This window comes from Petaurus breviceps, unplaced genomic scaffold, assembly GCF_028583685.1.
Source record: "Petaurus breviceps papuanus isolate PSGF00001 unplaced genomic scaffold, PetGlider_PUasm1.0 187, whole genome shotgun sequence".
Classification (NCBI taxonomy): Eukaryota; Metazoa; Chordata; class Mammalia; order Diprotodontia; family Petauridae; genus Petaurus; species Petaurus breviceps.
Genome location: NW_027185799.1, coordinates 15980655 through 15993250, shown reverse-complemented (window position 1 = coordinate 15993250; position 12596 = coordinate 15980655). Strand labels below are relative to the sequence as shown.

The 12596-nt window shown below is 34.8% G+C and overlaps 1 protein-coding gene across 12 annotated transcripts in view; it reads right to left on the bottom strand.

The window, feature by feature from the left end:
• Positions 1-12596, bottom strand: part of NFIB (nuclear factor I B) — a 284256-nt gene that overhangs the window by 1569 nt on the left and 270091 nt on the right. For all 12 annotated transcript variants that reach the window (XM_069090701.1, XM_069090703.1, XM_069090712.1 and 9 more), the window contains one exon: positions 1-5076. This exon is cut by the window's left edge and continues 1569 nt beyond it. In XM_069090701.1, coding sequence (XP_068946802.1) covers positions 4947-5076 — 130 coding nt within the window. In that variant the 3' untranslated portion in view covers positions 1-4946. The remainder of the gene's footprint in view (positions 5077-12596) is intronic.

Below are 12596 nucleotides of genomic sequence, written 5' to 3'. Positions count from 1 at the left end.
AAGGAAGCAGTTTTCAGCCCCTTCAGCATGGAGTAGAACATTCACTTTTGGGTTTTTTTTTATTTCCTGTTGAACATGATTAGCCTGCACGTTATAAAGGAAAAAAAGTTTTCTATAGAAACCCAATAAAAAAAAGTCCAGGAAGCATGCAGCTGGTTAATGTTAACAAAAGACCTTGACAGGAACATGTAAACTATATTGGATGTCATGCTTGGGGCCTAACTGCCAGCAACATTATAGAGTTGTTTCATTAAAACTGAATACTGTACACTGAGTCTGGGATAACTTTCTGCAGCCTTCATGGTTCCACACAGTACATAGGGTTTTCCAAAGTAGGTAATGAACACGTCCTGGTGTCGCACTGCTGAGATGTCCCTGTGCAATCTCTTTCATTAAGTCCTGATGAAGCTACAAGTCACAAGCCAAGATTCTGCTCCCTGAGGACACAGTTGTGTGAGACCCAAGTCCTGCTTTACTTCTCTGCCTATCCTGAATGCTCTGTGAACCTAACTTTAAATACCATCACGTAACAATCACAAAAACTCTCGCTAAAGGCCATATATACTCATAAAAAGACAGTGGTGCTTCCAACAGTCTGAAATGCTCAGAAAACCGACTTTTCCAATACTAAATACAACAAAATAACCTTCATAAAATATAACTTTTCTCCATTTACAATTTTTTTAAAAGGATTAGTAACCTATGCTTTTTAAGCACAGGAATCTGCGAAATAACTCCTAACATGGACAGATTTTTTTTTTAATACATAACTTAAGAAACTGGAGAGTTTTAACTCAAGTCCAGTTTCTAAACAAGGAATATTCTTGTTTACTTTAAAAATGGAAACAACATATAGTTCCATTATAATTGTTAAAAAGTTAGCTTTACAAACAAGGGAACTTTAATTAAAAAAAAATCTTAACAAAACTATACAGTGTACAAATTACTGTCTACAAGGTAGGCGGTTCGTTAAGAAGACCTTTCGCTCTTCTCCATACTTGCAGCTTCACAGATTCATTCACATATATATTTTTTAAAATGGAGCTGCCCACCCAAACATTACCCCACAACTATATTGCTATAATTAATATTTTTGCCATGTCTTTATGTACAGTCTCCTTCACTGCCTTTTAGTTTTTTTTTTTTTTCTTTAGTCAAGCCTCAAACGTTCATGTCACTCCAGGGGAAACACACTTCAGTGGCACTGCCAAGGGGCCAGGGCTGCAAAGCAACAGAATAAAGGTGAAACAGTGCACATAGAACGGGGTGGCTTGAGACAGTACCCCACTTCTGGAACCCTAGGGCGACCCACACCATCCAGAAGCTCTGCACTTCTGGCTAGGAATGGGCTGTTCCAGAGCTACAGAAGTGGGGTCCTTCTGTCAGAACATAGTTCCTGGTGAAGGAGGAGGCCAAAGACTGGATCTGAGTCTTTTCTTTCTCTATATATATTTATATATATATATATGTATATATATATGTATGTATGTATGTATGTATATTTTAAATATCTTGATCTTAAAAAAAAGTTGATTAAAAAAACTCAAAATAGGCCTTTATATTAAAGAGGCAGGCAGTAAAACCCACAGTGTAACTAACTTATTCAGCTAGGAATGCTCATTCATTCATTCACATCAAGAGAGTGAGTCTGCCCTCAAAAAAAAAATACTGTGTGTCTTGTGAGGTTGATTTGTTCACACAATAGGTCAAAGATATGTGAAAAGCTCAGTTAAGATTATCTGTAGTCTACCAGGGTGAGGATCACAGAAATTATTGCACTTACTTCTGAACTTCAACTGGTCTTATCCTGCTGTGCTATTCAGCATTCAGGGACATCATACTGAATGGGCTAATCAAATACAATTGTCCAGCATGTAATCATTGTTCATAAGTATTCATTATTAAATGATGTACTGGGAGAACAATAGACAGTTTATTTTATTAGACCATGGCCTACGGGGTCCTCAAGACAATCTACCATGTTTCACTAATTCTAACAGCTATTCTTTCCATTAATAAATTGACTCTATGGACTCTTGGAGAAAAGAAAATATAAACAATATAAAATTTTGGTGCCCTTCCTTCCCCCCAAATATTAAGGATCAAATAGAAATGTGAAGTACTATTCCTTTAAAAAATTCCATTGTCTTCTAGAGGGCTGAATTTGTCCACAGGAAAATTATTTCTACACCCTCCTTCCCCTTCTGTACTTGTTCCTAGTCAGAAAGGATGTATACAAATAGAATCTATAGATGAATAATTTTTTTCTTCCTCCCTTGAGATGAACACTCACTGATATCTATCAGTCCAAATACATTCAAGAATAGCAACTCTCTGACCTTTTTGATGTAAAAAAAAAAAAACAGTCACTGCCATCAGTTTATAATATTAAGACGTGGGTAAATCACATACTCCATCATCATAAAATGATGAGTTGGACAAGCTAGGATTCTGGGGGGAGGGAGGGGTGAAGAAAGGGCACTAGTTCCTCCAATGGAGGCTATACGTTGTGTAAAAGAAAGTGTGTTCCTAGGTAGAACCATTAGTGAGAAACACCCAATAAAGTGGATTTTTAAAAAGATATATCTTTGCCAAGTATGAGATGGCCTCACTCTCACTGTGGGTCTTGACCTCTCAAGAAAAAAATAAACAAAGTAAGATAATTTCCTCAAGCCGAGTCTGCCTCCAACAGAATTAATTACTTTTTATTTGTGTGTGTGTGCATGCGTGAGTGTGTGCATGCATAAGTATGTGCATGCATGAGTGTGTGCATGCGTGAGTGTGTGCGTGCATGTGTGTTTAAATCCAGAAATGAGTTCAGCTTGCACCCCAGGTGGGAAGTTAACGAGAGGGAACCTATTTTTAAAGTTTCTCACAGTAGGCAGAACAGTCGCTTTGCAGCCCATGCTTGTCTAAGGGTACACTGCTTCACAGCTACACTGTAAAGTGTTAAAAATCCTCCCACCCACCCCAGAATATATATATATGTATATGTATATATATGTATATATACACACACATATACATATATATGTATGTATGTATAAAAAAAAATCCCCTGTCCATCTCTCAGTACACAAAAGGACCTCATCACACTGCAAAAATAGCAGTACCCACTTTGGTCAATTAAAACAAACAAACAAAAAAAAGCATACATCATTCTTTTTTTTTCTTTTTTTCTTTTTTAAATCTGTGTACTTACCTATAATAACCAATACAGCTAAAAGCACTACCTACATAGGCAAAACTTGGTATTGCATAATTCGTAAAAATTTGAAACCCCCCCCTCCCAAATATTAATTGGAAGATGAAAAACATGAAAGGTTAATAGAAAAAACACCAAAATACTGAAAATATTGCTGGTCGATTACAATTTTTAAGCGGCAACTATACACAGCCATGATATGCTTTATAAATGTGAGATAAAGGTATAACTGTCTAAAAAATCCATGATGTCACACTTTTTTTTTCATCTGGAGTACAAAATATTTTGTCATAAAAATGGTAAAGATTTAAAATTATAATAAATGCAGCAAAACAAGTGTAGTGATGTCACTTTTTTAGATTTCAAGGCAAGGCACGTAATGTGGACATTATATCTTCGTGCAAATTAGGATTACTGGAAAGAGTATTTTTGTTAATTAAAATTTTAAGAGACATAGAGGCAAAATGTGTCTGCCCATGCACACTACAGTCCTGTCAATACGAGAAATTTGTTGAACAAGGCTAATTTCTGAAAGCACCATGCAAGTTTCCAGCACCCTGATGACTTCTGTTTTCTCAAGAGTGCATTTTTATATCCCACCCCTCTTTCGCTCATTCCCAGTTTGTAAACTGTAAGCTTTGCCCTTGTGACATGGATTTGCCTGCCTCTTTGTCTCTATGATGCAGATTGTAGAGAACCTTTTGTACACCCTATGGGTTCTTGATGCAACCAGTAATTTTAAATAAATAAATCCTACCTCCATGGAGGCAGCAGCTAAACCAACATAAGTGCTGTGTTTCTATTAATTTCTCTTTTTTTTTCCTCAAGCACATGATTTGTCTTGATTTAATGCCTTTGAATGCCCTCAAAAACTGAGGGGAAAATAAATTTGTTCAAAATTATTTTAAATTCTTTTTAATCCCCTCAATTTAGAGTCCAAGGGCTGAAGGACTTATAATGATGATTCCCCTTTAGATATAAATTTTTAAATTGCACTTGCCTCTGTTAAGTGTTTCTTTTGTGGGGAAAATATTATATTAATTTTTACTGTTGCATGCAGAGATAACACTTTACCTACATAGAGGCATTTCTTCCATAGAGCCTTTGTGTTCAGACCGATATTTTTCCTTTTTTTTTTTTTTTAAAGATTTCAAACTGGGTTACACACTGGAAAAGGCTGGGTTAAGGGCCAAAGTTGAATAAATCTGTACTGATAACTAAAGGCTACAGAGCTTGTATTTATTTTTTAACTTTTAGAAATCAGAGTGTTTACAAAATGGCTGGCTCAAGGCCCTTGTCATCTGGCAGCTTTAAGGCCGCCTCCTAGCCTTTGTTTTGTGAGATAACCAGGAATAGTGATTCCATGCGTAAACAACAAGAATACTAAACCAAGAAAACTAGCTTATCATGCAAATATTAAGGCATCTAGAAAGTCAGTTAAAATATATTGTCATCGAGACAGAACATCTATTTCCCAGCGGACTTCATATAACAAAGGCTATTTAGCAGGGGCTGCGCTCTACCCATCAGTGAAATATCATCGACCCTTTTTATGTCATTACAGTTTCAACCTTAAGGGAATTAGTGATTGTAAGTGCTGCAATTGCTGGTCTATATTTTTTTTTCTTCTTTCTTCAGTTTCTTTTTTTGTCCCGTCTTCCTTTTTTCATTTCTTTGCTTTTTTTTTTCTGTTTTAAAATTTTTGTTGTGTGGTTTTTGTTGTTGTTCTTTTGGTTTTCCCTCAGTTGCTTGTTTCTGCTTGAAGGAAAGGTTCTCCAATTATGTTCAGACCATAATTTTGGACATTTGTTGGCAGGATTGGTGTCCTGTTTGATACTTGAAAAGGGACCAAACTAGCCCAGGTACCAGGACTGTTGAAGAGGGAGAAAAGAAAAGAAAGAAAAATGATTTTAAAATCTGTAACATTTGACATGTAAATTCCATGAGCTAATTGTATTAGTATACATTTGACCATCAAGAGTTAAGAGAAATAAGGTTGGTGACCTTGTGAATGCCACTTGAGCTCTTGCCATTATAATTTCACACTTATAGACTAAGACAATATGTTAAATGGATTATGATAAATTGTAATATTAGCATTTTAGGCATATAATGTGTGGTCTGCTTCTTTCATGGAAAGCAAGACAAAATAGAAGGCAAAAACCCAACTGTGGCAGATAAGAGATCATTGAAATCTAATCTAATTGAGGATATTCTTTCTAAAATTGTTTGATCCATACTTAGACATGTGAAATACTACATAGAGCAAAAAGAAAAAAAAAGTAGTACACAACTTCTATCAATGTGTCAAAACATCAGTTCTGTTGTTCAGTATATTTTTTAACCTTACATAACCAAATGTTAACATGGCCATAAACTCAACCTCTACAGAATTAAATGGATATGAAGAACACCTAGATGAGGTAAAATATTTCTCTTTAATTATTTGAAAAATAAAATAAAGCTTTCCCCAAAGCTTAACCAAACATTATTACTGTGACTAAGGAAAGGAATGATGCCCACACTTAGATTTTAACTCTAACTTTTTTTTTCCACTACAATCACATCACCAAAGAGAACCAAAATTTTTATCTTTACAGAATAGACACATTTGTAAGAGAGGAACATTATATAGCATATGAGGTTCTCTCCGCTTATGATTGCTGTAAACATTTTAATGATTTTTCTTTCTGCCTTTTCTGTCCTCCTCCATGGCTTCATCACAGATATAATCAGAGCTTAATTAGTTAAGGTACTGAAACTTGCTTTCTCATGTTAACCAGGAAAATAAGTTTCAACATCTGCCCATTCATATCCACTGACCAGGCAGATCGTAGTCTAGGATACTGTGCTCTGCCATGATGCTCTTTGAATCAATGTATTGAGGAGAAATTAAGGTAATATCCAAGTGACTAAAAAAAGGGGAAGATAATGATATGGCATGATTGTTTGGAAACTGGTTATTTTAAGAGGTGACTCTGAAGGTCCTATTTTTATTCAGTGCAAATGTTACATAATTGATAACCAACAAAGCACAAAATAATTTGGTAATTGAGTCATGGCATACCCAATGTTTTCCCTTTAAAAGCAAACTGAATTATTCTTCATTCTATTATTAACTTTACAATGTTATTTGACATCAACTTTTTAAAATTATGGGTATATGTATGGGGCAAGATGGATAGAAACATTGTAAATATGCTGTAGTGGAAAGGGTACTGGTTTGGGGCAGGGGGGAGTCAGGATCCCAGTTTAGCTGCTTTACTGCCTATAAGATATCGGGAAAGTCCCTTCCCATCTTTGGACTTTAGTTTCCTGAGCTATAAAATAATGAGATTAGACCAGATAGTGTTTAAATTTCCATCCACTCTAAATCCTCCCTGTCCTTTCTATTTTTAACCTTTACAAGTAGTACAAACATTTTCTGTCATTCATTCTTAAAGTTCCATGTACAAATAAAAGTATGTTCTAACATTTGGGAAAAGATATTAGAAGATATGTGTGTGTATGTATATATATACATTAATAAATATACATATATAGTAATACACACACATATATAAATATATGTGTGTTTGTGTATGTGTGTGTGTGTGTGTGTGTGTGTGTGTGTATTGCTTTGATAGTACCTGTGTATGGTAGAGGTAGCATGGCAATAGTGGATAAGACTTGGCTTTAAAATAATTAAGAATAAGTTCAAATCCACTCTCTTATACATCCTGTCTTTGTGAGCCTGGGAAAGTCATTTAACTTCTTAAACTCCAAGCAACTCTCTTACACAGTAAACTGCTCAACAGTCACTAATCTGAAACTGAAAGTTCCCTTAACCAATAAAATTAGCAGCTGGATAGCACAGTAGATACAGCCAGATAGTTGGGTCTGGAATCAGAAAGACCCGAGTTCAACCTCAAATATTTAATAGCTGTTTGACCATGGGCATGAAGATTAAACCTCTGTTTGCCTCAGTTTCCTCATCTCTAAAATGGGGATAATAATAGCACCTAATCTCTCAGGGTTGTTGTAAGGATAAAATGAGATAATAATACAGGACAGTACAGTGCTTGGCACATGGTATGTATTATATAAATACCAGCTATTATTATTATTGTTATTAAAATCATAGATCTGAAAGAAAAAAAATGTCCTTAAAAAACCTAGCTTACTGACAGTTTCCTATGAGGACATTTCTGAATTAAAAGTCTAAAAAGGAAAAAAATCATCTACATTTTTCATGCAGTTTTAGATTTGATTTCAACTCAAGCTGCTCTACATTTCAAAAATATATTTTTCTGTACTCAGCTTATACTTCTACAATAAAAAGTAACTTTATGTGTTTCAATGAATACAGTATTATGCTATCACCTATAAAACCAAAATTTTTTTAAACTTCAAAACAAGTATTGAGAGATATTTAGAGCATGCATGCAAAAGTAGTCAAACCCTTTTAAAGAAAAAAAAATCTACTCAAATTGATTTGATAAGAACTGTAATTCAAAAGAACAAAAATATCCAATACCAAAGCCACTAAGAGGCTTAATTGTTTCAACACATTTCTTTATCTTTCTATTCTGTATACGTTCAAAGGTGTTTTTGTTTGTTTGTTTTTGCTTCATGCCATTCCAATTTGAATAATACTAACAAATATATTACAAAGACACTGATAAGGAAAATACAAAACCTGACATTAATAGTCAATATTTTCAGAGAGAGGAACAAAGTACTACAAAAACTAGAATTTTGCCCAAATCTGACACTTCCAGCAGGGGGAAAAAACAAATAAAACAACTTAATATTCCCAGTTTAAATGACTGATAGGAAAATCACACGTATGGTTTGCAGATCATCTTCTTGAAGAAACATAGTATATTTTAGGAACTGGAAGTAGGTGTAACATTCTTAAAACGAGACAACTACATGAATATAAAAAGAATATAAATACATAGTTGTTGTTTTTTATAGTAGGTTCTTTATCCTGTGCTTTGTAAAAGACATATATTTTTTATTCTTTGGAAAATGTTCAATAAAAATAAATTGCTATTAGAGACTTACAGGGCTCTTGCTGCAGTATGACTAGCAAATTTAATTTAGATGTTTATTTAAACCTTTCAAACCTCCTATCCTACATTATGACCATGTCAGAAATGCAGTATGCAATATATTTGTCAATACTGTTTATGGACCCTTGGGGAAGAATAAATCCCCTACATTAACACTATGCAGACCCCATATATGAGCTTTACAAGTCTCTTATTACCAATTTGTAAGTTGACTTCAGAATTATAAGGCACAGGGCCATGTTAGGGTTTGGGGGTTTCTCTGTTGCAAATACTGAATTTTACTTAAAGGCAGCATAAAGAGAAAAGGAAAATTGAAGAAATTATCCAGATCATTCAAGTGCAAAATCCTTTTTGCCTCAAATCTTATGTGTATATATATACATATACATACACATATGTGTGAGTGTGTATATATATATGTAAATATATTTCAAGGGACAAATATAAGTATCAATCATTTATATTTAGTTTCCTTTACATGAAGGCATATAAATAGTATGCAGCAGGACAGCCATATTTCAATAAGAAGTGAGAATGGCTAAGTTTCAGCATCTTGATTACTACAATTAGGAATAAGATTGAATGTGAATGGTTGAAAGTTTCTGATACAGGACTTGTTGCCTCTCTATACAACAAGCAGTTTGTGTTACTTAGCACCAAGTAATAGAATACAACGAGACTACCTCCAAATCTTATGTTAATACCCAAATGAGTCTCCTGAGTAATATATAGTTCAATTCCAATCAACAAATGTTTATTATCTCCGAATATACATGTATTTTGTTTTTTTGTTATGTTTCCCTTTGCTGAAATATTTCAGCAGGAAGAAGGAAGGTGATAAAGTAGGAAGAGAGCTAAGGGGTTGACTTAACTAAAAATACTGTAGCTGCTCATTATAAAGTCAGCACAACAAAGAACATTTTTAAGAAGGGAGGTATACAAGAACACCAAAAATGTTGTCTCTAAATACCTTTGCATGAGATACAACATGGCCAATGTGTGCATGCCTCATTTCTGGAAGGTGCTGCTACAATATGCATGCATGATGATTGACTCAAAGTTAATAAAAGTATAACTTCTTACTTTTATTGAATAGCTTTTTCATTATTACAAATTTTGCTTGACCAGATTCTGACCCCTTGAAAATATGTCTAATATATGTCTATGGAATTAATGGGTAAAGAGAGAGATAAAGAAAAAGTTGTCTCTCTTCTACTTTTTGAAAATGACATGCCATTCTTATATTTCCTGTGCCACAATCTGATTTAAATAAGTGACAAATGCCTTTTCACTAGCTGTGTATAAATTAATTCCAGCCAAATTGCTCTGTTTGCCTTTTGCCTAAATGCGTGTTATTGCATTTTCCACTTCTCTCTTCTTTCTTGGAATATTCCATTCCTGATGCCTGGAATGAATCTGTCTTCACCTCCAACTCTGAGAGGCAGGCCCTAGTCTCCTTCAATGCTCAGCTGATATTCTAGGTCCTTCAAAAAGCCTTTCCTGACACCTCCTCAAATTATCATGAACATATTCTTAACTTTTTACATATTGTATCCTTCTAGTGGAATAACTCAGGCAAGACTATGGAAGGCTATGATGGGGAACAGGAGCAGAAACCATACTAATGGATCCATATTTAAACACACCAATGAGCAGAGTGTGGGTAATAAACAAAATGAGAAAGAGATGAATATAAACAGGCCTCATAAGTAGAACAGAGACTTTCTGGGATGGTTTGTGACAAGATTATTATAAGTGAAAGGATTGCTCTAGAGAAAGAGAAGGGTTAGGGTAGCATTTTACATCAAGGAGGTGATAATTTATGGAGAAGCTTTACTAGAAGTGTCTCCCAAGGCTTTGTGATGGCCCCTCCTCTCTTTTTTTTCTCTATACTCTTTTGTTTGGTAATCTCATCAACTCCTATTAGTTCAATTATTGTCTTCATACAGATGAATCCCAGATCCACTGTATACATCTCATTCTAAACTCTCTCCAGAGTCCCAATTTCATCTTCACATCTCTAGTTTCACATCAATTGCCCTTTAGAAATCTTGAACTAGATATGCTGTAGGCATTTCAAACTCAAAACATCCAAAATAACTCTGTACCTTTTTTTTCCCAAAACCTTTCTTTCTTCCCAACTTCTCTATCACTGTCAGAAGTCATAATGCCCTCTCAGTCATACTGGCTCACAATATTGGTATCATCTTCAAATCCTCAGCCTCATTCACTTCACATGTCTAATCTCTTGCCATAACTTGTCGTTTTTACCTTACCATTTTTCATATATGTCTTCTCTCAACTTCCATAGCCACCAACATGGTTCAGGCCCTTATAACCTGTCATTTGACTACTGCTATAGCCCTCTGATTGGTATCCTGCCTCAATCTCTGCATATTCTAATCCACCCTCTACTCAGCTGCCAAAATGATTTTTCTAAGCATGGGGCTAACTATGTTGACCCACTACTCAGTAAACTCCAGTAGTTCCCTGTTCCCTCTAGAATCAAATGTAAAGTCCTCTTTTTCATTTAAAGCTCTTCATAATCTCCTTCCTACCTTTCTAATCTTCTTACTTTATTCCCCTCCCTCTGTCTAGTCTAGTTCCTCATATACAATATTGTATCTCCTTTCTCTGTAACTTTGCACTGGCTTGTCTCTTATGCCTGGAATGCTCACCATTCTCATTTCACTTCTTATTTTTTCCTGGCTTTCTTCAAATCCCAGCTCAAACCCCACTATATATAAGGTTCCTTCCATGACAATTCCTCTGCCCCTGTCCCCAGCCAACTGACTGTACCTTCCTCTCTGAGATTACCTCCCATCAGCACTGTGTATATCTTAAATGTAATAATTATTTCCATGTTGTCTCCCTCATTAGAATGTAATATTCTTGAAGGCAGGGCCTAATTTTTTTTTGTCTTCCTTTTCTTGTTTGTTTGTTTTTTTTGTCTTGCTTGTTTGTTTAATCTGTTGTATTCTTAACACTTAACCTAGCATAGTGTGTAGTACTTAATAAATGTTTAATGCATGTTTTTTGATTGATTGGTTGGTTGGTTGTTTGATGGAAAGCATTTGGTTGAGGATCAAATGAAAGAAAACAGAGACCAAATTGTGGCAGAGGTGAACTACAGACCACCAGATTTGACAGAAGAATTGGTTAAAAAATTGCTGATGCAGATTACAAAAATGGCATGAATTTAGGAATTTGGGTTTAAGGAGATGTGGGAACATTTTCACACCTGCATTTTCTCTGTTAAAAAGAGAACAACTTGACAAATTCTTGACATGCTTTGCCAATAGTTTGATCTTTCAGAAATGATTACTTCTATGGACTCAATTATGACTGAAAAGAGAGAAATTATTTGTTGAACCAAAGAGTTAGAAACTTTGGAAATGCATGGCCAGGCATAGCTTGACATATACTATAGGCTTTAGGAGAATATATTTCAAAGAATTCAGGGGTAGCATATGTAGGTCACCATGACCTGGGACTCTAAAAGAAAAGTCAGCTTATTAAGAATGGGAAGTCTCAAAAACAAAATTATACTGCTCAAGTCCCAATTCATTCATGAAGAAGAAAAGGGGAATGGGAAATGTCTAGACACAGAGGAAATCATTGAAAAAAACTGAGGTTTAAAAAGGACAAGTATAAGAGATGAAAGCAAGGGCAGTTAACAATGAATGAAGAGAAGTTAGAACCTGTAAGATAATATTAGGCAGGCCAATATCTCCATTGGTGCTGAAGCTTATGACAAATTCTAAAGACAAAAATGAGGTGGGGTACTTTTTTATCTATATTATGGACAGAGGAAGAAAAAAGAAGAGATAGCATTTCCACTTGTAATGATTAGGACAGTTATAATAGGTAACAAAGAAAAGTTAGCCCTGTTTGATTTCTATTTCGTTTCTAATTTCTCCACCAAAGATAAGAATATCCAACTTAAGAAGGATAGAATAAAAAGAGTTAACAAGGAATTGTCCCATGTTAAGTGAAAGATGATAAAAGAGGCACCCTTGACAGATTCAAGTAACCTGGTCCCCTGGAACTATATATCAGGATACTGAAAAAATATTGCAGATGAAACTGCTGAACAAGTCAGTGATCTTTTAGGAATGGGTCAAGTGAGAGAAATTTCAAGGTTCTATGACCCAGTTTTTAAAAAGGGAAAGACAATCATTGAGTCCTGGTAAAATTCTAGAACAAATTATTAAATATGATGGTTGGTGAATATTGAGAAAGGAAAGAGGTGATTCCTATAAATTAGCATGGCATTATTTTTTTTTTAAGCAATTGGGGTTAAGTAACTTGCTCAAGGTTACACAGCCAGTAAT